This window comes from Gigantopelta aegis, chromosome 6 (genome assembly GCF_016097555.1).
Source record: "Gigantopelta aegis isolate Gae_Host chromosome 6, Gae_host_genome, whole genome shotgun sequence".
In the NCBI taxonomy this organism is placed as follows: domain Eukaryota; kingdom Metazoa; phylum Mollusca; class Gastropoda; order Neomphalida; family Peltospiridae; genus Gigantopelta; species Gigantopelta aegis.
The window spans coordinates 26241132-26268793 of NC_054704.1; the positions used below are offsets into that span (position 1 = coordinate 26241132).

At 36.7% G+C, this 27662-nt stretch overlaps 2 protein-coding genes across 3 annotated transcripts; one reads left to right on the forward strand and one right to left on the reverse strand.

Moving 5' to 3' along the window:
* Window positions 1-2643: 2643 nt before the first annotated feature.
* Window positions 2644-17850, reverse strand: LOC121374442 (DEP domain-containing mTOR-interacting protein-like). The gene is made up of 9 exons (XM_041501544.1): window positions 17744-17850; window positions 13527-13705; window positions 11972-12092; window positions 11178-11353; window positions 8969-9133; window positions 7090-7215; window positions 6559-6629; window positions 4390-4494; window positions 2644-2978 (listed from the first exon to the last, which is right to left on the reverse strand). The coding sequence occupies exons 2-9, from the start codon at window positions 13696-13698 to the stop codon at window positions 2841-2843; spliced, it is 1074 nt and encodes a 357-aa protein (XP_041357478.1). The 5' UTR covers window positions 13699-13705; window positions 17744-17850; the 3' UTR covers window positions 2644-2840.
* Window positions 17412-27461, forward strand: LOC121375644 (sister chromatid cohesion protein DCC1-like). Of its 2 annotated transcripts, none has more exons than XM_041503198.1 (12): window positions 17412-17515; window positions 20243-20407; window positions 21239-21404; window positions 21797-21931; window positions 22276-22366; window positions 23093-23231; window positions 24021-24106; window positions 24883-24956; window positions 25103-25180; window positions 25604-25689; window positions 26176-26238; window positions 27335-27461. In XM_041503198.1, the coding sequence occupies exons 1-12, from the start codon at window positions 17451-17453 to the stop codon at window positions 27441-27443; spliced, it is 1257 nt and encodes a 418-aa protein (XP_041359132.1). In that variant the 5' UTR covers window positions 17412-17450; the 3' UTR covers window positions 27444-27461. The 2 variants fall into 2 exon arrangements, with proteins under 2 accessions (XP_041359132.1, XP_041359133.1); XM_041503199.1 differs by lacking the exon at window positions 17412-17515 and adding an exon at window positions 18344-18433.
* The last annotated feature ends 201 nt before the right edge of the window (window positions 27462-27662 follow it).

A 27662-nucleotide genomic window follows, 5' to 3' on the forward strand; every position in this document is an offset into this window, starting at 1 on the left:
ATTGCAAAATCGTTTATTATGTGGCCAGTTCACTGTCGAATAAAATCGAGACTAAAGCATCATTCGATATGTTCCGTTAACACTCGTAACTCATCGGTTGATTCTCCGAATCATACCGAAAATGTGGTACACTGGACGTGTTCGAAACACACGAAAGAAATGTTTTTATTTAACGACGCACTCAACCATGGGCGTCGATCGGTGGGGGACAGGGGGGACGCGTCCCCCTCACTTTTCAACGCCGGGGGACAATCTATATAAGTGTCCCCCTCACTTTTTCGTTTAGCAAAAGCAACAATAACACCACCAACAAAAATAACAACGGAAAAAAAATAAAAATAAATTAAAGTTTAACCACTAATGGTAGTAATGTGTAGCTTTATGATTTTCATTGACATTCCTTTATCACACACACACACACACACACGCACGTCCACCCCCCCCCCCCACACTTTTAAAGCTTGATTGACGCCCATGCACTCAACACATTTTATTTACGGTTATATGGCGTCAGACATATGGTTAAGGACCACACAAATTTTGAGAGGAAACCCGCTGTCGCCACTACATGGGCTACTCTTTCCGATAGCAGCAAGGGATCTTTTATTTGCGCTTCCCACAGGCAGGATAGCACAAACCATGGCCTTTGTTGAACCAGTTATGGATCACTGGTCGGTGCAAGTGGTTTACACCTACCCATTAAGCTCACTCAGGGTTTGGAGTCGATATCTGGATTAAAAATCCCATGCCTCGACTGGGATCCGAACCCAGTACCTACCAGCCTGTAGACCGATGGCCTAACCACGACGCCATCGAGGCCGGTCGAAACACGCGAATGCTTTCCTACTGATGGTGACTTGCCTTTAGAAAGTTAAAGTTTCTTTTGTTTAGCGTTACCACTAAAGCACATTGTTTTATTAATCATTGGGTATGTCAAACATTTGGTAATTTTGACGTATAGTCTTAGAGAGAATAACCCGCCACATTTTCCAGTTAGTAGTCAGGGATCTTTTATATGCACCATCCCATAGTCAGGATAGCACATTCCACAGGCTTTGATATACCAGTCTTTGTAGTCTTAGAACATGTGCACCTAGCACTAGGTTTTTGGTACACTGGCTGGAACAAGAAATAGCCCAATGGGTCCACCTACAAGGACCGATCTCGCATCAATGATTTGGTGTTGTAAATGCATGGACTGATACCATGGTAAGTACGGAGGAGTGTGCCAACATTGGCCAAACAAGCTGTAAGTAAACTGACTAGTAAAAGTAATCTTGTGAAAAAGACGTCCACCATAGAAACAGTTCAATGAATTTGTTTGAATGTAGCCTAACACTGAGTACTATGTTCGACTCAACGTACCCCATGAGGTGACTCAACCTGCCACAGGCTGGGGTAGGATGGGTCAGTTTCGATTACAGTTTTCTTTTTGATTTTATGGCAGATCTTTTCATGTTATTTATTTTATTGTATTTCTTTTTACGTCAGAGATGATCAAAGTTTTGATTTACGTTTGTTGGAGTGAGATTTGTTTGATAGTACATGTATTAAAATAAGAGGAAAAACTTCTCTCTTTTTTCACTCAACGTGCCCCGGTCTCCCCTATAAATTAAATAGGTTCTGATGACGAAATCCAGTATTTTCCCCCACACAATATACAACAATTTCGAGCGTATGTCGTCAACATTTGGTTAAATTAATATTATTGTTTTCAATAAGCAGAAAAGGTTTTCTGTATACATTGTTCCAGATATGTGGCTTGGCTTGTGGATATAAAATACACACACACACACACACACACACACACACACACACACACACACACACACACACTTTCAACTCATCAAATAAAACTTGAGTATATTTGAAACTTGGGATGGGGGGGGGGGGGCACTGTCAGTGCGATGATTTCGGAGATGAAAGTACATTCGTTTCAGAGCTCGAACCTGTTAGAAGGATTCAGGAGCAGGCTTTCCAGAGAGAAATGTTAATTTTAGGTGTTAAAATGGATCTCAAGTGTATGTCAACACCATTTTGTTACAATATCACTTGACTCTGTTGTATTTTGTGTTATGTCCGGCGAATATCAAAAATCTCCAATTTGTTTCACAAATTCTGTACTGCACACATATACGTATGTTCTTTAACAAGTTAATAATCTTCTATTGCTTAGTACTATACTAGTATATATATCTCAGTCCAGTAGGAACCGAGGAGGGGTGCGGCGAAATGTTCAAATGGTACAACCCACCCCCACTTAAAGATGAAAATATACGATTTTATTGCCTCTATATAAATACATAAAATAATTATGGCTTGTGCTCCCCCCCCCCCCAAGAAAGATAGTTTACCATCTTCAAATATCGATCGTTCCCACTGGCCAGTGTTTTGCTCATTCTAATATACTGATGTTTATGCTATACTTATGGTTTTCTGGGCTATCTGTCCTGAATAGAGAGTACGTGGAAACAAAAGTCCACCATTGCAGAGATGATGACAGGAGTTTTGGTGATAAAATCAATCAATCTCTCTCTCTCTCTCTCTCTCTCTCTCTCTCTCTCTCTCTCTCTCTCTCTCTCTCTCTCTCTCTCAATAAAACTAACGTTGTAGAATTATCAAATACATGATTAAATACATAAAGGATTTTTTAAACTTTATTTTTCACTTCATATATGGCCGATTAATGTGGTTTACAATGATACACAGAACCATAACATTTTTTAATATACATATGTATATAAATACAGTGTCAACAAATGTAACTCTGGTCTGCGCTTAATAGATATCGTACAGAGGATGAATGTTGATGCAGTTTGGTTAATGACTAAAGGAGAACATTATGAAAACGTGTCTCTTTTGTGGGTCATTATGACGAGATTAACAAAACCAGGATTCTCAATAATCATTTTGGCTACTGTCCTGTGATCCTTCCTCAACACATTCACGCCATTCACGGAATGAAGATACTGTCGCACCTGTGAACAAAAAAAACATGAACTGGATTACATATCTTACAGCAGATTTAATTGTGCTATATTCCTTTGTAACAAGTCGCCGTATCATATTATGTTCTGAGTGTAGCAGAGGTATGGATGTACATGTTAATATACAAGTACAAGTATATTTACAAGAACTGAAATAGCCAGACCTCGACGAGAAAAAAACGTTGAGGCGAGTAATAAATTGCTCCACTAATTTAGATTATAGAGACCCATGGACGATACAGTTAAACTTCTCTAAACCGGACATCCATGAGACCAATACGTTTGTCTGGTTTCAGAGGTGTCCGGTTTGCATTGATATGTTCGCAGTCAGGTAATCTGGCCGAAGACGGCGAAATGACAATAAGCGAAACAATTACTAGCGCCATAATGACTAACAACTGTCTGGTTGGACGGTTTTCAGAGGTACCATTTGCATTAAATAAAGAGTTTGGGACTGAATAATTCGTCCAGTGTTCAGTTTAAAGAAGTTTCCGGTTTAGAGAGGTAAACTTTTGTGTTTAAAAGATGCTTACATCACGGGCTTTGGAACAGTTTTGAGAGAATTCCGGTTTAGAGAGGGTCCGGTCTTGAGGGGTTTCACTGTATTGATATCATATAAACTCGCATGCAATAGGGAGCTACACATTGTTCTCTTAGAACTAGTCTCAGGAGAGTGACAGGGAGCGAGAGTGATAGCTCCCCTTAAACGGCAACGTCTGATAGGTACAGATTTAGTTCAGGTACAGGTAATAAATACCACCATATAAGAGAACAAGCGCAGATAAGGTACAGAAATGATACAAGTAAGGTACATGTGTAGTAGTGTTGGTATAAAGTGCTCCTACTGACAGTACCTGTTAGAATTTACCTATTAGCTCAGTAGGTAGAGTGCTGGACTTTCATACTGAGAGTCCGTGGTTCGAATCCCCTCAGTGGAGGTTGATTTTTATCTGTTACATTTGGAGCCCACGTTCTCTACACAAAATTACAATAATACCCCAATTAGGACCCATAACAGTTTAACTGCCCGTGGCCCACATCTCCGGGACGAAGCTTCACTTGAGGGAGGAGTGATTAATATTGTTGGTATAAAGTGGGAATTTCTCTATTAGCTCAGTTGGTATAGCATTGGACTTTCATACTGAGAGTCCGTGGTTCGAATCCCCTCAGTGGAGGTTGATTTTGTTTTTTATCTGGTACATGTGCACTAATACTTGTATAGATAATTAAGAAGAATAGGATAGATAACCGAAATTGTTTATTTCAACTAATAAAACATGACAATTATATACATAACAAGTTGACTTGGAATACCATCTGTAATTATATACCTACTAGCTGTATTAGCATTGTTGCTTGTAAATATTAAATGCATGTCATAAGTTTAACTCGGTGAACTCACCTTCAGTCCCGCCGCGACTGCGGGGCCTTCTGGGTCGACAATCTGAATATAGACAGGACCTTCGCCCCGTATAACAAACCCATATCCAACAGAATCGCAGAACACCTATTCAACAATATAAACAATTATACATTTATACAATTATAAGTAAGCTATTTACTAATGAAATTTCTAATCTAGATTAACGTATTACAATGGAACCCCACCCCCACCCCTTCCCCCCCCCCCCAAAAAAAAAAAAGAAAGAAAGAAAAAGAAAGAAAAAAGAAGAGAGGAATATTTGTTTAATTTTTTTTTTTTTTTTTTTTTTTTTTTTACCACCACTTCTGCACATTTTAAAATGTATATATGTGGTCTTAGGTAAAGTAGTTTCAAGACGACTAATTGAATCTAATTGAAATCTGCTCACAACCGGTCTCGGTGGTGTAGTGGTTAGTGTCGTCATCGAAATTAAGGCCGTAGGTATTGGATTCGCATCCCGGTATCGGCTCCCACCCAGAGCGTTTTAAGACCACTACATCGACTTCTCACTCACTAATAACTAACCACGTACCTACTGTCCAGGACAGATAGCTAAAATGTGTGTCTAGGACAGCATGCTTGAACCTTAATTGGATAGAGGCACGAAATTAAGTAAAAACAACATAAGCCCCAACTTCAGCCAGCAAACGTTTCGCTAACGATCGCGACATTTTGATTGGTTCCCAACGTAGCTATTTGACTGAACGCAGCCAGCTAATAGTGTTGGATAGTGAAAGAGAAACCTATCATCGCCACATAGACCAAATCTACCGAAAGCAAGGCTAGGGCTACTTTTATGCACATTCTCGTAGTAATGGTTTAATTGTAGTTATAGCCTGCATTAAATGTAGCGGGATTTAGCTCAGTCTGTTGTGTGCTCGCTTGAGGTGCTTGTGTCGCAGAATTGAACCACCTCGGTGGATCCATTTAACTCATTGGGTTGTTAGCCGTTACAACCAGCTAGTGCACCACAACTGGTCAAAGGCCGTGGTCTGTGGAAAAGTGCATACAAAAGATTCCTTGCTGCATTAGAAAAATGTAGTGGGTTTCCTTTGAAGATTACGTGTCAGAATTACCAAAAGTTTGACATCCAATAACTGATGATTAATTAAGCAATGTGTTCTATCGGTGTCGTTAAACAAAACAAACTTTTTAAGCCTACATTTCTAATCTTTTAATATATATCAATCGTGGAGTAATGTTTGACATGAGAAATAACTGTTGGGTCCACGATCGATCCTAGACAATTCATTGCATCTAAGGAGAGCACTTTACTACCGAGTTACATTCCACCAATTAGATCATAGGACCCAACAGACGCAGCGGAGCGGGGGGGGGGGGGGGGGGGGGGGGGGGGGCTGGGCGAGGGTTATAATTCCAATAATTCTGAATCAAAAATATTATTGGTAGTAAATCCAATCTGATTAAAATTAGCTCTACTGGTAATAGTTATCAACCAGTTCAGCTAATTTTAATTAGATTGTAGTAAATCTTAAGGTAGAGATGCATTTTACTTGAAGAATGTAGGAAATTGCATTTCAGGACATCTAGTTTTAAAATATTTACGGGGGAGCATACCCCCGAATCCCCTAGAAACTTTGTTCTGCGTCTTCAGTCTCAGTCAGTCTGCCCTCCCTCCCACCCAATGTCTACTAGCTTCCGCCGTGCCTGCCTATTGGGGTTTCCCGTCTCAAACAGTATTCCACGACTGGTATATCAAAGGCCGCAGTATGTGGGAAAGTGTCTTGCTACTAATGAAAAACAAGTTCCACTGAAGACTGGGTGCCATCCAATAGCCGATGATTAATAAAGCAGTGTGTTCTAGTGGTGTCGTTAAACAAAACAAAGTTTATCTACCAATTTTAAATGAATAATAGATATACAGAACTTCGTTATCTGATATCTCAAAGGTTTGGACACAACGGAAATAGCAAAACTTATAATACTAGCTTAGATATGGTACACTGTGCAGTGGATAAACAACTGGCTTTATGGCTGGGTTCGCATCCCAGTATTCATTTACAGTTTAAGAATGTGGACGTTATTGAATACATCAATTTTGTTTTAGACAAAAACCACAATATTTCCTAGTTCGCCTATTCATTACTGATAACTGTAGTATAATTACTTGCGTGGTATGGTACTTACCCGTACTTTGTGTTTCACGTAGGGCGTGTCGGGATCTTCAAGTTCTTCTGCAGTCATATGTCGTAATAAAACTAATAAAAAATGTTTTTAAATAGCTTGTGTATGTACAATGTGGTGGATATGCTAAAAAAAAATATTATTTGGTACTAGTATTTAAAAATATTTATAACATTACTTAATATTATATCTAAACGATTACTGCGTGTTTATTACATTACCTTTGGTAAAGGTAAGTCATCTAAAATTTGAAACCTCTTAAAAAGATAGTTTCATTACAAAATGTATATACTGTATTGCAATGCACGTTAGTGTCCCTATGATTGAAGTTTAAATGCAATTGTGTATTATAAATAATGACGGTAGGCGATATTTTATGGTTTGTGAAAATCACATACAATTTTGTTGTTTCATGAAAAATAGTTTTAAAACAATGTCTGTACACGTAAAGTCTATACAATATGCAACCTTACAGCCAACCACAATTCTATGCATTTTTAAAAATAGGTAAAACTTTTGAACATGCATTAGTACCTGACTGTGGTTGTTGGATATGTGTGTCTGATTTTTGTTCCGAGTTGCTGACATCATCTTTGATGTTTGGTTTGCACGGTGTGCAGAATTCATCATCTGAGATCGTAGAATGAGAAGTTGAAATTTCTGTAATAAACAGTTCAAAAATATATGTATTAGGGAGACCGAGAACGAGACCGAGAGAGAGAGAGAGAGGCGCACACACACAGAGAGAGAAGAGAGAGAGAGAGAGAGAGAGAGAGAGAGAGAGAGAGAGAGAGAGAGAGAGAGAGAGAGAGAGAGAGAGAGAGAGAGAATGTGTGGCAATGTTAATTTACCTTCCTCGCACAATTCGTCGGTAATATTGAACATATCCATATAGAAAACTAACATCACAAAGCGTGGAAGCAGTTATTGTATACATGTACTAACGCCAAACTGTGTTGTTACTTATGTCATAATAAACCGAAATATTGAATAATTTGGATCAGAAAGCATGTACATCTTTCAGGAAACAAGTCGATACCAGTCTTAAAATCTCGGATTTACATTTTAGACAATAGCATTAGTCACTGTATGTTGAACAAAAAGGCTGTAGGAGAATGCGTACAGACGGTGTAATTTGGTACAAACCCCTTTGCTTACGCAACTGTTTGATACAGCACAGGTATTGTAATTATACTCATTATAAGGTCTTGAATATACCGTTACAATTTGTAACACGTACTTTGTACTTTAGCACATGCCTGCAATATTTGTAATGTTTGTGAACCCAATTATGCCAACACACTATTATATAATATACCATTTGTTTTATAATAATGTTTGGCAGGTGGTGACCTGTTCATTAGTAATGTCAGAATCGATAATCGAATACTCGTTGAATGAAGTGTGACACCACGACTAGTACACCTGCTGCAGAGAGAGAGAGAGAGAGAGAGAGAGAGAGAGAGAGAGAGAGAGAGAGAGAGAGAGAGAGAGAGAGCGAGAGAGAGAGTATATAAGAGAGACAAAGGCAGTTTGTTTGTTTGTTTAGTTTAACAAAACCACTAGATCACATTGATTAATTAATCATCGGCTATTGGATGTCAAACATTCGGTAATTCTGACACGTAGCCATCAGAGGAAATCCGCTACATTTTTCCTAATGCAGCAAGGGATCTTTTATATGCACATTCCCACAGACAGGAAAGCACATACCACAGTCTTTGACAAGACAAAGACAGAAGCAGACAGAGACGGAGCGTTATATGCATGTAAACCTTCCGCTTTGGGGTTCTTACCCGTTCTAAGAAAAAAGTTAAACTTTGTTTTGTTTAATGACACCATTAAAGTATACTGATTTATTAATAAACGGCTATTAGCAAATGTTTGACATATATAATTGTCTTAGAGAGGAGACCCGCTACAAACTCGCTCATAAGTGATGAGTCTAGATACCTCCCCACATACCGTACCAAACGGAGACCATTTGATTAAAATCAGTTCCGCTGGGTCTATACTGGGTTCCTATTTAAAGACCATGTGGAGCTGATTTTAATCAAAATGCAACGGGATTTAGCTCAGTCGGTTGAGTGCTCGCTTGAGGAGTTGCGTCGTAGGGTCGAACCACCTCTGTGGATCCATTCAACTGACTGGGTTTTTTCTCGTTCAAACCAGTGCACCGCAACTGGTCAAAGATCGTGGTATGTGCTTCCTGTCTGTGAGAAACTGCATATAAAGATCCCTTGCTGCATTTGGAATGGTGTCGTTAAACAAAACAAACTTTGACGGAGACAAACCAAAAACAGCACGTACACAACAACAATTAAAACAATAGATATTTACACAATTTACCTCGGCAGCTAAATACAGGCTTAAATATGGTGGTATTTAACAGTATTCATCGTGTTTAATTTACCTTGGTTAATGCCTGTATCTGTTGTATCGGAGCCAGTCCCAGACGAACTTCTTTCGGAGAGAGTTCGCCTAAATCGGGAGATATCGCACAGAAGATAAGGTTGACTGAAGTCTATTGTGAACTGGTAAATCAGCCGGTCATCTCGAAAACGAAAATCATCGGTCACTGAAAACAAAACAAAATCACTTTTGCTATCACGTGTTTCGCTCCTACCACCAAGCTACAAACGAGAGAAATCAGAATTGTCGAGACTGGGGAGGAACCTAATTCCCAACTAATTTAAGCAGTATACAGTTAATTACTATAATTGAAGTTATTCTTTTGGGGGTTACGAAAAAAAAATCTGGACACCTAAATTGTTGTCGTGATAGTTTGAGAATTTATATTGTCAAGTTTAGTAACTGATTTGTTGTTAACAGCGTCATTTATAAACTGCGTAACTCGCACGTCCTGCTGAACAACCAAATTGTGGTATACAGAATCATCTCTCTCTCTCTCTCTCTCTCTCTCTCTCTCTCTCTCTCTCTCTCTCTCTCTCTCTCTCTCTCTCTCTTTTTACCAAATGTCTAACTAGCCATGCATGTATGTATATATATATATATATATATATATATATAAAACAAAAAAAGAAACTTCCGATTTGTACATATAGTATTTGTTGTGTTTAACAATTCATTGTGTAATGAAATTATATAGATAGTATTAGCCTTGAGCTGTATTATCAGGATTCATGAATTTTATCGATTATTTTTGCACTGTTAATCGTCGATAACGTGAAATTCAATTTGCACGTGCATGCATGGTTCGACATGTCCCGTGTAGTATTCGCTCAATTTGTTTTACTTGTCTTACTGACATTGTTGTCAAGTGAACGAAAACGCTTCAAAATTTGTAAAAACATTAACGTTTTTTTACATTGTAGCATTTTTAGTATGCCAAGAATACCCAATAATTTACGCCAACGGGCGATTGGCATGCTTGATGCTGGTATGTTGACAGAAGCCGTTGCAAGGCATGTTGGGAGTTCTAGTCGAGCGATACGAAATCTTCGCGTAAGATTTCGAACGACAGGAAGCACCAACGACTTGCCACGTCGTGGACGTCCGCGAGTTACAACGCGTGGCAAGACCGCTATATCATGAACACGCATTTGCGCAATCGATTCCAAACTGCCACTGCTACTGCTGCTAACACACCTGGGCTTCATAATAACCGAATCAGTGGGCAAACTGTTCGTAATCGTCTGCGGGAGAACGGTTTACATGCACGACGTCCTTACGTCGGATGCGTTTTAACGCAACGTCATCGTCTAAATCATCTTAATTGGGCACGTGAATACGGCGACGCTGGAATACCGTTCTTTTTTCGGATGAATCCAGATTTTCTTTACAACGTGGTGATGGCAGGGTGCGCGTCTACCGTAGGAGAAATGAACGCTATGCAGACTGTTGTGTTCTTGAACGAGATCATTTCGGGGGTGGGGCTTCTGTAATGGTCTGGGCAGCCATTGCCGATTGTTATCGTTCACCACTAGTCGTCATTGATGTCAATTTAAATGCTCAACGTTACCGCGATGGCATTCTCGCTCATCACATCATTCCTCTGTTCCATAACAACGCCAACATCTCGATTTTTCAGCATGATAATGCCACCTCTCATACAGCTAGAGACACTGTAAATGTTCTTAGGACAAATAACATTGATTTCATTGATGACTGGCCCGCTAAGAGTCCTGATCTCAACCCCATCGAGCATGTCTGGGATAGTCTGGACAGACGATTGAGGCGTCGTCCTAACCCACCCGCTAACGTCAACGAACTTCGTCAAGCGCTCATTCAGGAATGGAACAATATTCCACAGGCAGAAATCAACACTTTAGTCAATTCTATGCCCTGCGATGCACTGCAGTGGTCAATTCAAGAGGTGGTCATACCCGTTATTAAGTGGGTGGTGGTTTTTTTAGCCCCTACCACACTTGGTCAAAATTTCTCCCAGTTTCTGTTAACCTATGGCCATGATTTTTGCACCAAACGATGCATCATGGAACACTCTTTTAAACAATTATTCCCCCGGTTTGTTTTCATCAAGTTATGTTCAAGCAAAATTAGCGGAAGTTTCTTATTTTGTTCAGTATATATACACACACACACACACACACGTTCGTGTATAATACTGTGTGTGTATACATATATATAAACTATTAATTTACCGTGTTTGATGATATCGTTTTCCATGAGCTTTTTGCAGTATTTAATGGCATACTCTCTGGAAAAGGCCTCGTTATTGTCCACTAACCACTCGACGAGATCGCAACCCAGGAAGGACGATCTGTAGAGTTGACCGTTGGCGTGGATGTCCCTGAGAACCTCTCTTTTATTATGCAGTCTAAAACGATTTTAACATTAGTCAACGATTTCTTCTTTAAGCTTCAATGTCGGTACGCAGTATTACGCTTTCGGGAAAGAGTGCATTAATCAGTAATTTCATTTTCTATTTCTTAAAATATAAAACCCTTGTCAACAAAACAAACAAAAATAAGTACATTTTAACTTTAGATCACTTCACTTTTAACGTTTTACAGTTTCTACCACTGGGTAACTATCTTCAAATATATTTTTTCCGTAACCACCACAATCCCCCAAAATAAAACCCCTAAACGGACAAAATAAACAAAGTAGATATATACAAATTTAAGTTACAAACTCAGGACCGTAGCTAGCGGGCGGGGGGGGGGGGGGGGGGGGGGGGGGGGGGGTTATGTTATAGAAACTTAAAGAAAATTCTCTACTTAATCGTTTAAGGAGTTTTAGATTATTAACTACTCAGTTGCCCCCCACCCCACCCCAACAAAAAATCCTAGCTACGGCCCTGAAACTGCCGAATGTATTTTAAAAAGATGTAGTTTAGTGGAAGATCGTTGGGATGTGGCTATTTAGTATACATTATTTCACATTCCCACTAATGATCTACGACTAGTATATCAAAGATGCTCATGTGCTGTACCTCTGACTGAGGCACTGGCCTCGGTAGAAAGACTTGAGATCTTTGTAGCACGTGTACGAATCGTCATCGCGCCGGAAACGGTAAAACAAGTATTCGTCTTTGAACACGTGCTCGTCACACACTGAAAACAACAAATATTTCACTAAATATATATAACAGGTGGGGTTTGGGGGTGGGGGGTTGGGGAAGGTGTCCCTCTGGAAACATTCTCCAAATAAGTAATAATAGTTATTTAATATCAAACGTATACCATATGTTCTACACAATACAAGTCCTAATTTGCGCATATAAAATGTATTACAGTAAACTACATATATTCACTCATTCTCAATAAACCAGTGCATTTCACTGTCAACATTTTTGGTGCAATAAAGGTGTTATAAATCAGAAAATAATGATTGTACTATAATTTACAACTTGGGTTTTAACATCATCAAAGTATTTTTCACTGGAGACGTTGTTGAAAATTACTACCCTTTCATGTGTTTTATTGCATATGATAATGAAGTGTCCGTTACTCTTAAAAATATATATACTGAAACCAGATAAGTACATTTGTTATGAAATCTGTTAAGAATTCGAGCTAAATATACTAGAACACATCTGTAATGTATAGAATAATTTTGCATAAAATGTACACTACGGTTCACATTTTCTTGTGAAAATAATCGTACAAGACATATCGTTAAAAAAAATCCACAAAAAAACCCCCACCATACTATTTTAATTTGTAAAACAAAAATAATCAGTAATATGGATATGCATAGGCAATGTATTTACATTTTTTAAAATTTACTAAGATGTCGAAGGCCCACCACATGTTAAATGTAACGGATCTTTCATAATATCATATCAAAATCTATTTATATTCAACTATCTTTGGGCAAGTTAAAATTGTACACACATTTTGTTTCAGCGACGTTTTATAATACTAAATGATGTACCAGGCTTAGTTATATATGCTCATTTTATTTCCAGTTTAAGATTACGGAGCCAATCAAACGTATTTGATCCAAAAGAAAACATTTCGATTTGTGACACGTATATTTCATTCCATTTCATCTAATTCCGTAATACATTGTCCACATTAACCAACATTCGAATATAGTATACGTTCAATCTTTGTTTAGATTATAATCATAAATGAAGATAGTAACGAACATTTCACAATATTCGGCGACACAAAGAAAATAATAAATTTTTCATAGAAATAGATTTGCATTGGAAAGGAGTTTTCAATCATTTAAATTATCTATGAAATGAGCAAATGTAACTAAGCCTGTTACATCATTTAGTATTATAAAAAGTGGCTGAAACTTTACATTTCACAACAGCAAGAGCAACGAATCTTTCAAAAGCGGTGACATTCAGCGGTGTGTAAGAAAAGGGGACGATTTCCAGGTTTTAAAACTGAATGATAATAGATCGTGGGAACCCTAGCATTTAATATCTGATTAATTATTTTGCTTTCTGAGCTTTAGTTTTTTTTCAGTCTATGGGCGCATCAAATGCAGTGGTTTATTGAGATTGAGTGATTTTTAAAATAAATATTCACCATGGTGTATAACAAGGTGATCTTGAAGAATTCTCATTGACGCGATTGCTTCATCGCGTGTGTGGGCGTGTCTAGTTTGTATTAGCCAATCAACAGCATCTGTTCCGACAAAGCACGCCTTGTATATTCGAAGGTGGTACCGCCTGCTTGCTATTTTGTTTTGCGCATGCATTTGAAACCTAGACATGAAGTAGAAATGCATCAATAGATAAATATGGGGTATTGTATAAAACAAAAATCACACCCACACACACACGTATATGCATATATGTATATGTATATGTATATGTATAAGTATATGTACAGCTGTATATGTATATGTACAGCTGTATCTGTATATGTATATGTATATGTATATGTATATGTATATGTATATGTATATGTATATGTATGTATGTATGTATGTATACTATCCGCTATATGTAGGCCTATAAATATATAAACAACTATTCGACTGAAAGTTTTGACATTAAATTAATGATGATGATGATGATGATGATGATGATGATTTCTGGATATAATATAAATATCTTAGATCCATGTAAAGATGATCAAAGGACACTGTCACACTTGGCTTTTGTAATTTAAATTGCTAAAATATTTCTGCAAATGAAATTGCTATATAAGTTACAGTATCGTTAGATTAAATTATTTTTATTTGAAATCTATTGTCACGGCAGAAAGAATAGAAACTAAGTACAGTGTGCGTTCGAACTTGTAAATATTATAAGTCGGTCTACTAAATAACTGATACTGTGATACTGAAATATTGATTTCGCACAATGGAGTTAATCATATTCGCAAACAACGTCTGCCTGGTAGTGACAGTGTGTTGGTGGAGTACGCGTTTGATCGCATGTAGTAGCAGACGTAATCTTGTTTTTCCAGGTTTAATCTGTTTGTAAAGTGGGTTGAAAGTTCAAACACTATCATTTCAGTGATAACTTTGTAATCTTAAACTACTAGTAGGCGGAGAGAATTAATGTAATTATAGATATAATATATTCTTAAGCAATCACTGAAAAGGATTTTCTAAAAGGCCTGTTCCGTGAAATTTAAAAACAAATCTATTCTTTTTTTTCTTCTTTTTTTCTTTTACTATCTCCACTATGGAATCAAAGCAAGAGCATATATTATTATGCTGTTTTAACTATTACTATAATAATAATAATATATACGGCATATCCATTTATTATACTTCCACTCCCTTCCAAATATAAACACTTTCATGATTTTGTAGCCATTTGCATCCATTCCATACACAATTTATATATACGGAATTGTTAACACAAAATATTTATATGCAGTTCAAAGCGGTAACAAATCTATAGGCATGCTTATGAGACAGGGGAAAAAAGCAAGAAAAAAATAAGAAAAAATGAGACGGGAAGCTTGAAGGTTGTCCCCCACAACTAATGGATTTTTAGCAAAGACTGAGTTTGTTTAAAAAGGGTAGATCCTACTAATATTTTGTAATCTTAACGAGTGACCAAAAATGTGAAGTATGGTAAGAAATGGAGATTGGCTTCTATAAATAATGTGCTATTCTATGACAAATGTAAGTAAATAAAAAAAATGACAAACATCAAGACAAATCCCCGTCCCGGTAAAGTGCCACATCACATACCAACGAAGATAGGTTTTTAAACGCACGCAAACGCGCGCGTACACACATATACACTCACAAACATACATAAGGGGTTATCACAGGGGTGGATTATGCTTTAGGTAAGGAGGGGGGGGGGGGTGTCCGAAACAATATGTAAATGTTTATAATTTGAAATGATAAATTTTACGTGGACATCAATTTAGATCTACGTGGTGGGGTTGGGGTTTTTTTTAGCCGGGGGGGGGGTGTGTGTGTGTGTGTGTGTGTGTCCGTGTAACTGGGAAACCCCCCATTATCCGCCCCTGTAATATCATATCTATTTTGACAAATGTGCATTCACGTTTTTGAGAGAATAAAATTTTGTAATCACTCCATTAAAGACGACCTTTGAATGTTTCTTACAAACATTCAGTAATTGTAAACAAAGGCGAATCAGCAAAACTACAGGCTATCTGCAGTGGTATGATGGTTTATAATCCACGATAAGGGCTAACGGTTCAATATTCTGACACATTAATACTGAATAGGTCACTATATATATGTCAAGGAGATCAACTCATCTGCATATATTTTGTTAGATTAAAACAAATATATAAATAAACAAAACCCCAAATAAGCATTAAAATTTATATAACAGACAGACAAATAATTAAATAAATGAAGGAATAAATAAAACTAAAATGAATGAATAAATGAATGAAAGAAAGAAAAAGAATGAATGAATGAATGAAAAAAAAACCCCACACACTTCAAAACATTTGTTTTTAGAGTGAAAACAGCAGAACGTAAATGTATGAACATGTTGTGGGTCATTCATATGTAGAGCTCGCAGTTGAAAAAAAAATAATTAATGAGTGATTTAAATTACCATATTGATACAATATAAATGCACATGCTAAGGGGGTGGGGGTAGAATATATTTCCTTTTACTAGTTTCAGGGGAGTGATGGGGAGCGAGAATGATCTGCATGTGCGAGGAAAATTAACAAAAAATAAGAAATATTAGGGAATACTAACACAGGCACGGCGGAAGCAAGTAGACATTGGGGAGGGGGCTAACTTAGATTGAGGGGGGAGGAGTGGCTGACTGAGATCGAGGGCGCAAAGCAAAGTTTCTAAGGGTGTTCGGAGGATATGTTCCCCTGTAAAATATTTTCAACTAGATGTCCTCAAATGCAATTCCCTCCATTCTACAAGTATAATTCATCTCTGCCGTAAGATTTACTACCAATAATATGTTTGATTCAGAATTATTCGGGGGGGGGGGGGGGGGGGGGGGATAAAACACCCCAGCCCCTCCTGCTCCGCCGTGCCTGTAAGCAAGTGGTATTTATGACATTTTGAATACCACAGCAATTAATATGCCAGTTGTGGTGGCTTTGCTTGAATTGGGAAACTCAACGGATCTCAACGGTATCGACCTTTTGATCGTTCTTGGCCCTCAGACGAATAAATGGTTAATATTTTTTAAATTCGTTCCTATAAGATGTATATTTTTAAATATTGTACTTAATCGACTATAATTGTCATTCGGAACTTTTGTTTTGACCTGGAGACAGTGACCGCATGGCCCCACTATGTCGTGTAATAGTATATATGGATATAATGAATATATGAACTTATTTACTCACCTTAATTGTTCACCTATCAAAAATATTTCGTTTTTTGAAACTCCAGTTTGGCTCCTTTGTCTTTGGTACATTTTAGCTGACGTAGTTCTAACATGGAATGTCACATTTCAGACAGTTCACACACGTTTTGTTTACATGGAGAGATTTGAACAATGACCTGTTTAAGTGGGTGGAGCTACTAGGCTGGAATGCAACATCCAGTAACACTAGAAGATATAATTAAATGCGCAGTGATATCTGTTGCTAAAGTTAAAATTTAAAGTTTATTTTGTTTAACGACACCACTAGAGAACACTGATCATCGGCTTTTGGGTGAAAAATATTTGGAAATTTTGACATATATTGTCTTAGAGAGGAAATCCGCTGCATATTTCTATTAAATAGTAGCAAGGGTTCTTTTATATGCACCATTCCACAAACAGGATACTACATATCTTGATATACCTTTTGTGGTGAACTGGCCGGAACGAGAATTAGCCCAATGGGTCCACCGACACGGATCGATCCTAGAACGACCGTGTATTAAGCGAGCACTTTATGTGTTTATCGAAAAGTAAAAATAATCTCCAGATGATGTTTTTGAAACAACATTTTATTCAATAAAAAACGATTTTTACTCCAGGTAGTGTAAGGTAAGAGAGGTAAACGGACATTTGGACAGTTATCAACGCTCTCTTAGAGGGTATGGGACATGATAACTCTCCAAATGTCAGTTTAGCTCTCCTACCGTCAGTGTACTCGGGATACAGGTAGTAATGCTTGTGTGTGTGTGTGTGTGTGTGTGTGTGTGTGTGTGTGTGTGTGTGTGTGTGTTATGCTGTGTATGTGTGCGTGTGTTTGTGTCGTGTGTTTGTGTGTGTGTGTGAGAGAGAGAGAGAGAGAGAGAGAGAGAGAGAGAGAGAGAGAGAGAGAGAGAGAGAGAGAGAGAGAGAGAGAGAGAGGGGGGGGGGTGCAGACTGAACCAGTTTAACTTTTACCATGCCTATCCACTAACGATGCAGACATGTCCACCCTGGACACAGCTGAATTAACAAACTGGTAAATGTAGGCTTATCCTACAGGCAACGTGGGAAATGGGTGGTTGGTGGTAACGTATAAATTTTAAATGGTCGAATTCGCAAAATAAAAAGTATTTAAGTAAAATAACCAAAATTGTTATGACCTGATTTGCCAAACATTGATTTCAACAAATTATCAAATAGGCCAAACTGGCCTGTCGTCAGTTTTGGAAAAATTTACATTACTGTCCATTTATTTACTTCAATATTACTAGGGTTAAAATATACTGTTAGTGTCCTATTGATTACAATCTGTTACAACACCAATTCGAATGAAAGTAGCTCTCCCCCATCACCACCAAAAGTCAATATATTAATTTGTGGTGTGCAACTTTCTACTTTCGATTTTAAGCAAGAAAGAGGAATATTTATTTTCGTATGTTTTGAAATCGTGTACATAACAAGCTAAATGTAGCACACTTATTTCTTTTTTCCTAAATATTGAAGTACCGTAAGTTTAATGCACAGTTTTATTTATGTAAGTAACTATATTTATTGTACACGTACGGAAATAAACTATTCAACAAATCAGGAAGTTTACAAAAATAGCGCGGGAAAAAACATCTCCGAAATGGAAGAAAGTGGACAAGACGAAAATTGCAAAGAAAGGTGCACAAAGTGGTTCTTTTCTTTATCACAGATCGATACGGTTTTTAGTAATATAATAGAACATGGCTTTGTGGAAAGACTTCCGAACGTCCCAGCATATACTATAACTAACCTAAACCTAAATGAACTGAATCAGTGAATGCCGGAATGTTCGGAAGTCTTGCAATCTTTGTAGTCAATAAGTTGAATAACTGAATACGGTAGGAGTTTCCTTTGGCACTGTCACGTATAAAGAACATTATAAATACTTATCATAGAGAGTTAGGTTTAGGGTTAGTGACAGTGCCAAAGGAAAGTCCTTCCCTGAATAAGGGGACAGGTCCAAATGAATGCTAGTCAACTCGCCTCAAACGCTTTAGTGGACTCGCCCCCAAAACGTTACACACTACACCGACTTCTCTCACACGCCTATTACCGATCACAGTGACAGTACAGGCGCCCCTTCACCCTCCCCACCCCTTTCCTGTCCTGGACGGAAGAACCGGTTGAGGCCGACACCTGCGCCCAGGACAGCCGTGCGTTACAACAGCTTGTTCTGAATGTGCACGTTAAACTCTCTGACCTGACCTGACCTCTCTCACTAACCACTAACCTACTCGCGGCCACTGCCCTGAACAGACACCCCAAATAGTTGAAGTGCGTGCCCAGGACAGAATGCTTGGATATAAGCACGAAAAAGGGCATGAGTTCGACATGTACCGCCCCCACTCCTTTCAGTGGTTAGGGTAAGTCTTTAGAGCCTTAATTTGATATAGAAGTCAAACTGGTCAAACTCTTTCCGAGGTTCCCACTTTATATCAATAGACATGGAGCGGGGTGGGGAGGTGCGAGGTCAATCTAATTAAAATTAGCTCCACTATTACATGTGGATCTAACACCAGCCAGTTGGAGCTCATGTCCACCAATCAAAACCTTACTTGCAGAATCCTGCATAGTCCCCAATGTCCAGGTAACATTTTGTTTGTAAATAATAATTTAAATATTGACCAATCACACATCGCCTTTTATAACATTATTTGGGAGCATACAAATTCTAAAAATATCGGGCGAGTCTATTTTAGTGGCTGCAGACAGCGAACCATACCAATACGTACGGGGTGGGTTATCAGTCTTCAATTTTACATTAAAAATTATTTATTTATTTATAAAAAACTAAAAAATCTAAATCAGTCTTCAGTTTTACATTACAAATTATTTATTTTATAAAATAAAACATGTTTTACAGCATTCGTAATTCACACGAAACATGTATACCCTCAGGATAATTCGGAATGTTTTAAAATTATTTTTAAATCACTGGCAGGATTCTGCAAGTAAGGTTTTGATTGGTGGACATGAGCTCCAACTGGCTGGTGTTAGATCCACATGTAATAGTGGAGCTAATTTTAATTAGATTGGTGCGAGGTGGATATCTTTTCAGATGGAAGATGGGCATCTTTCAAAGACAAATGGCTAATTTTTTACAGGTCTGAGTAAAATTACAATCTCACCTCTCCATACTGTGATGTCCTTCATTTACTAAATTTAATATAAAATACAAACTTACCTAAAGTTTTAAACTCATCACTATCAGTTGTAATCACCTTCATGCAAGTCTTTTACCATGTTTTTAATACTTAATAACACAAATCAGTTGAATAGCTCAGTGTTAAAATTAAGAAATCATAATATGTTTGTTAAATGTAGAATGGTGACTATGACAAAAGTGTGTTGAAGAATGATATGGGGTGGTAAAAACATTTATGTGGATAATCTATTTTAAATAATAAAACCTGTATATTTAATTTTTCTGTTGGGTTTTCTTTTCAGGACACTGGATGATGTGAATGCTATTCTGGATTTTGCCAAACTGAAAACGGATGACTTGCGTACTCGAGTACAATGTATTTACTTTTCTGAGCATCTTGACAATGAGCGCATAAAGCTTCTGGAGATGGACTCTGTCATTCTTGATTCTCTCACAGCTCAACAACAGTGTGTTATTTTTTTTTTATTTTTTTTTTACAAAGTGAATTTTCACTACAGCAACGGGTGGTATACCATGGCTTGAACTTAACGACGTCACCGACGGCAGTTGCCATTGTTGAGATATAAATTGCTGTAGGTAGAGAGCATCACCAATGACACTTTTGTGCCGTCGGTAAAGCTCCTCAACAATGACAAAGTGTATACACCTGGTCATGCTGACGTACATTATCTGCCAATATTTAACACTTTCACATTTAAATAGGTCTATATGTCATGTTTATTTGCTGCAGATGTCACTTTAAAAAAAATTGCCATAGGCAGGCTCAAAATTGCCATCAGTGGGCTGTTTCACCCCTTTCAATTCTTTTTAATATTGCTGTGGGAGGCAAATTCTTACGTCTGAGCCCTGGTATACATATATGTAGCTCAATAGTAGAGCACCTGCCTCAGATGCATTGGATGATTTACCTTTGGTGAACTTGGGGTCTGTTCCAGTCTCACACTACTGGTACATCAAAAGGTGTTGTATGCACTGGCTTGTCAATGGGAAAGTACTTATAAAAGATCCCTGGCTGTTTGTTTAATAAGAGTAACCTATTTGTCAGCAGTAGGTTTCTGTTTACTCTGTTTTTCAGTGGTGTTAAATTAAGAAAACTTAAATTTTTTCTGTCTTGTTGTGCCTCTATTTTACATAAGAAAATCAGACTTGAAGAAATTGCTGGATGGAATATTTTACTCTTAAATAGGCTACAACTTGTTTTCTCTAAAATCTATGATTCCTAATTGTTTTCCAGTTCTATATTTTGTGTTAATTTAAACAATTTTTATTTTTTTAAGAGTTGTGATACGAGGTGACAAAGATGAAAATGCAGTTTTGTGCACCAATGACAAGACATTTGAAATAAAGGAAGCGGAAACATCAAACTCCATGTTGATAATGACCCAGCTAGAATACGGAGATGAACTCACCCCGGGTGAACCACAAGAAATACAGATGAGAGAGGTAGGACTACTAGGAGGAGGGATGCTTAAAATAGTCTAAGTATCATAGAGAAATACATATTGTTATATAGACCACCATCTTCTGATCTTAACAGCACTAATAAATGTAATAAATTTTTATAAAAGCCAAAAAAAATGCTTCTTTATTTTTGTGTGTAGCAAACATCAGCTGAGATATTATGTCCTGAGCATGAAAATTCTAAATCTAGCATAAGCATTTTGTTTTATGATTTCTTACACAAGTAATCACAATAATTTGTTTATGTGGGTTAATAAACTGTCAAATATTAATAAACTCTTGTCAGTTCATTTAACAAGTGAAAGATTCTACAAAACAGTTGATGTATGTTATGGACAGAAATAGTTTCAAATATTTACTGCTCTTTTCTTTAGGTGTGTTCGGTTTTGTACAAATATTATGAACTTCGACCTTGTAAGCCAAAGGTGAAGAAGCTGAAAAAGCTGTTAGAACAAAATGAGTTCAGTGGGAAAGAGTGCGAGGAGGATGAGGAACACCAGGGGTCAAAGGTCGGTGCTTTCTTTGTAGTGGCCACCATTTTATGTTGTATATTTTACAATGTTAAACACAAATTCATCATGAAATTTTCACAAGTTACACAGTATTATTTTGCTAAACCCCTCCCAAAAATATCCAACAAAAATGTTTATTTTACAAAGTAAATTGGTATTTAATGTGGGTTTTTTTTCATTTTAAAAAGTCTACTATGGCATTGTCCAAGTAACCCCCAGTATGTGGTTCATACTCTATTGCTTGTGAACAGCCGTAAGTAGTGTGGTATTTAAATGGCTATTACAATTTTAAAATGTGCAGATGTGAAGTTAGTAATACTGTTTTAATACTTTTGTTACAGTTCACATACACCGATTTACTGGATCTGGTGCAGGCCAGTGAAACCGAACTGCAGGTTGCCCTCAAGAAGCTAAATGCTTGTGTGATTGATGGTATTATGTTTTATCATTGTTAACAATTTGGATTTTGTTCCTGGTATTGGTCAGTGCTCAAACACTTTTAACAGTAGAACTAGACCTACCAAAGATAATTCTGTGCTTTTTAGGCCAGATTGATCAAAGTAAACCAGCAATCAGTGTAATCCAGTGGTGAAATATTTACTTGAGATGCAGTTGATCTGTAATTGATTCCAGTTGGTAGGCCCATCTGGTTATTTCTCGTTCCAACCGTTGCTCCACAACTTTGGTATGTACTATCCTGTCTGTATGATATGCATATAAAAATCCCTTTGTCAAAAGGTACTTAATGAGGGAACTATAGGTTTTGTCTCTGCCTGTCTATTCATCCATCTCTCTGTGCATCTGTTAGTCTGTCCCACATGTAGTTTTCTGGGGGGGGGGGGTAAAAATCATAATACTTCAAGATATTAAGAAGGACTTTTTTGTATACTTTTATCATATAGAGTTCCAGATCAAGTTTGACTTTCATGAAGATTGGCCCATTTTTGACGGAGTTATGACCCTTGAATTTAGGAGGTACAGAAAAATTTGTTGGGTTTGGCAGGAGACATATATTGCTTTTGCAGTGCTCTCAGAATGCTTGTATGTTTTGTAATTCTAATTTGCTTTTGTTTAAAATTATAATTCCACATGTTATTCCAAACGACATCAATACATATCTAGCTAATAATATAATATGTGAATACTTTTTATTTGCAGGTTATTGGCGCGTGTTGAATTTTGACTTCATGTCTCAAGTTTTAAATCATATTATTGGACTGTGTGATGAAAATGACTGGTATGACTCTGGGATTCAGCTTGATGAATGTTGTCAGGCTCTAGGAGAGATCTATCCCAGGTGATTGGTCTTTTACTCAGCATTTTACTTTGATATATGAGATACGACATTCAAAAACAATGTTTTTTAATTGACTATTTGAACAAATAAATGTGTCAGAATCATATAAACTTTCAAACTATTACACTTCAAATCTGTGTACCTTTTACACTACTACATCCAGAAGAAATGTTAAAACTGAAAACCTGTATTGACATGCCATGAAGTACAGTTACATTGTTATATATAAAATATATTTTGTGGCATCTATCTCTATTTCTTGAGTTACGTCCCTTTGTTCTTTGATTCTGAACTTTGGTGAGCCCTTTATCAAAACTGTTGAATGGACTATTATATTTTTATAAAATTGAAAGGCATTTAAAACATATATATTTAGGTACAAAATGGAGTCAATAATATCGGTTAGAGCCTTGTTGTTTTTACGATGCATATGTTTGAACCATATTTGTTTCCCCCCTCTTGCTTTTAATGGTTTTAAAATTTTATAGAAGGATTCATTATCAAATTAAGATATCAGGGATGGGAATTTTCCTCGGATCAGCTGTTTTCCTTGCATTTTAATTGTCCATTCCTTCAAAATGTGTCAGATGGCACAGATTTAAACCTAGAATTTCAAGAATTTACAGGACCCCTTTAGATTTCCTCTTTGTTACAGTTTACCAATTCCCACCCCTGATATATGCATATTGTTTTAGTTTAAACATGCAGTAAATGTTACCACATGGTTTCAACTTTTCATTGTCCGGAAAATGTGAGAGCATAACCAAAATATTGTGACTTATTTTTCAGATCTGTTGTACATCATGTGGTGAGCAGTTTTTCAAAGCCAAGAACTTCAACTACAGTCGAAGATGACTCTTCTCATCAGAATACAGGTAATAGTTGATTGTTTCACAGGGTGTTCTTTATCTTTGAAGGTAGAAACATAGAACACTATAATATCTAGGGTTTTAGCTGGGACCAGCAATTTGGTGAATTTGATTAGAAAACCATTTACCAAATTGAAATTCGGTTAGCCAAACAGCCTGAATGAATGAATGTTTGACGACAGCCCAGCACAAAAAATTTGCATCAGCTGTTGACAAAGGGTACACAATTTTAAATTAGCTTTTTGGTGGAGTAATGATGAAATGAATTCACCAAATTCAACTTTAATTCACATTTGACAATTTGGTCAGTGACCTCTTAAACCTTGCTGTATCTACCGAGTTTAGCAAGGTGTATCATTATACGCCTAAATGGTAGGCAGTGATGGTGGCAGCAGTAGACTCCAAAAACCACAGCCTGCTGGTTAATTATGCATGGCACACCTGATTAACGTCGACAATATGTCATGATTAATTGGTATGGGTGTGCAGGGCATAAATGCAACAGTTACATCCAATCTTTAGTTTTACCCCGATTAAACGGTTGCATTGGCTGGTGTGTACTGGTGCATATTTTCAGACTATTGCTGATTCGCAAATCATGTTGGGCTTAATCAGTAGGTGTATGCTAAGCATAATGAATGTCAAGTAATATTTAAAATTAAACCATACTTTAAGTAACTTATGCCATCATAGCTGTCTATTTTAATGGTTTTGTAATGCAGATTTTACCAAATGCAAATTTTTATACATGTGCAAATAAGACTTCTTTATTTTTTTTGTAGATTCATTATTTGTTCTAAATGAAGATAGCATCTGCCGCTTCTTTGCAGAAGTGGTTTTGAGGCAAAGTGGCATGGTAAGGATAAAATAAATGCTTAAACAGGCTCATAGTGGACAATTCTAAACGTCAATAATTAATGTAAAATATTAGTAGATAAAAGAATTTTAAGCAATGATGTTAAAGAAGTTAATTTTGGCTAATGTACCGTTTCATATTTGCAGTTTAACCTGGAAGAGTTCCTGAAGGTGTGGCAGCAGTGTGTTCCTGAATGTATGAAAACAAGTTTACACCAGATTGAGGTATGATCCAGCATTTAAAAACCAAACCCATTTCTAGCATTTTTTATTTTGAAGTATATTTCTGTCAGATTAAACTTTTATTTAAATTGTTGAAGCCTATGTTTTATATATACATAAATAAATTTTTGTCATATTATAATGGGATGTTGTTAACTATACTTTTGACACCATATAGTTATACTTTTAAAATGTGCTGATGTCGGGGAATATTTTGTTTTAAAAATCTTGATTATATAGTGTTATTTTTAGTCAATTAAAATTGATTAGCAATTACGGTTTAATGTTTTTAAATTGTGTAGTGATCTCTCAAACTTACTTAGCGAATTGTGATGTGATCCTGAACAAAATGTTCCCTGGATGTATGCTTTTGTTGTTAATAATGTTTCGATGTAGTTAAAAAAAATAGTTTTTTCTTTTCCTCAGGGAATGGCATTAATAAACACAGACACCACACCTCAGGTTATTTGTTACTTTCCAGTAGAAAACTTACCTGAAGATATTCCAGAAAGGTGATTCCTTTTTATCATAATTAAAATGAAGTATTCTTATAACGAACTGGAAGGGACCATGATAGTTAGTTCATTATAACAGTAGTTCGTTGTACACATTTACATAAGTTGGTTATAATGTATAGGGAGATAAGACAGGACTTTACGATCAGTTCGTACTATGCAGTTGTTCATTCTAAGCACATTCGTTATAATTGTACTTTACTGTATATTGTTTAGGATGGAGGTATTCAGTAGTGATTGAATGTCTGTTTGTTGGGGGAGAGCATAGGATATATCCTATTAATTTGACTTTGTTACTTTTATCTGATGGAAAGTTAAATGGGGTTTTTAATGACACGACAAGAGCACATTGATTTATTAATCATCAGCTATTGGATTTTAAACATTTGGTAATTCTTAGAGAGGAAACCCGCTACATTTTTTCATTGTGATACCTCATAGGTAATGATTAACACTATGGAACTCTCTTCTTTTCCATTGCAGGTTTAATTATCTGTTCAAACGGCGACAGAAGTGGACATTGGCTGAAATAACTCCATACATAAAGTAAGTTTGAAGCCCCAGTTGGGTGCTTCATAACTGGAATACTAAAACTATTTGAGTAACCTGTGGTAGCAGCAGGTTTCTTCTCTAACTTTATAGGCAAGTATCACAGTTACCAAATATAACCATTGTTTAAGATCTGATGAAATGTCTTAACTAAAACCCATCCATTCCCAGGGTTATGCCTAGAAATTAATGATTAGTGGAAATAACAGTAAAGTGTAAAATTAATTCCATTATAATGCGGGAATAATAACAGGGCTCTACATTAACAATCCTGGCAATTAACCACAGCAATCAGCAATGCCGTGGAGATTGTTGCAGTGTTTTCAATTTTCTGCAGTGTTATATCACTTTTCTTAATTTTATTAGTCCCTGTCGGTCCAACCGGAGCGAATTATATTTCATCTTTGTCTGTCCCACATATAGTTTTAGAATGTTTTGAGTATTGCTTTATCATATACTGTTATAGATCATTTTTGACTTTCATGGTGATATACCCATTTTTGACAGAGTTATGGCCTTTGAACTTTTGCGATGCAAAACAAATTCTGCAATACCTCAAGATATTAAGCTTAAATTTTGTCTATAGCTTTATCATGTTCAGTTACATATAAAGTTTAACTTTCATGGCTAATTTTCTCATTTTTGACAGAGTTATGGCCCTTGAATTTAGGAGATAGGAACATTAGTTGGGCCAGGTAGGGGACATGTATTGCTTTAACAGTACTATCAGAATGGGGTTATTTGATTGGCTGTATTGAGGTCATGACTCTAGTTGTCTCGAGCAATCATAAATGCCTGTACATCATTTGTTTCTATGTCGTCATTAACGGACACACTTTCACCTTTTTGTTTAGTATTTGTCCATTAAACTATATTTTTTTTAATATACTTTTTCAGGTTGGGTGAAAAAAACATATAGACTTATACTTATAAATTAACACTTTTGATTGTTAGATACCTTTGGCAACCACTCAGTTTAAGATATTTCATCTTCAGTGAATACACATGTATTATTCTCTGTATATGATACATTTGTATTATCACCATAATCTCAGAAGATAATCACTTCTACATATGTTTTGTTTTGTTTCAGAGATGTGGCCACAGAGAAGACCAATGTTGGTGCATTGCTGATGAAATACGCCAGAGCCTCTTTGCAGAATGGTGTTAAAGTGTTCAATTCTAAGAAGCCAGTCACATAATAAACTGTATTTATTCTATCTCATTTGTTGGTTGTACATACAGGATCTTAATCAAGTTATGCTAGGAATCAGACTATCAATTGTCACAACAGTTGTCCAACTTGACAGATACTTTGTAATTTCCTCCACTCCCAACTTATGAGAGGTGCACTTGGATTAACAAGTAATAGGTTGTAGATGTATACCATGAAAATCAAGGTGTAAGAGTGCTCAGGTTAG

Excerpts from the sequence above, each read along its gene's own strand:
- LOC121374442 (XM_041501544.1), bottom strand. The coding sequence starts at position 13,698 with ATGCATGCGCAAAACAAAATAGCAAGCAGGCGGTACCACCTTCGAATA. Across the intron at positions 4,495-6,558 it reads ACGTGAAACACAAAGTACGG|GTGTTCTGCGATTCTGTTGG; the intron begins GTAAGTACCATA and ends ATTGTTGAATAG. Across the intron at positions 2,979-4,389 it reads CAGTCGCGGCGGGACTGAAG|GTGCGACAGTATCTTCATTC; the intron begins GTGAGTTCACCG and ends TTTTGTTCACAG.
- LOC121375644 (XM_041503198.1), top strand. The coding sequence starts at position 17,451 with ATGGGACATGATAACTCTCCAAATGTCAGTTTAGCTCTCCTACCGTCA. Across the intron at positions 17,516-20,242 it reads TCAGTGTACTCGGGATACAG|GACACTGGATGATGTGAATG; the intron begins GTAGTAATGCTT and ends TTTTCTTTTCAG. Across the intron at positions 26,239-27,334 it reads GAAATAACTCCATACATAAA|AGATGTGGCCACAGAGAAGA; the intron begins GTAAGTTTGAAG and ends GTTTTGTTTCAG.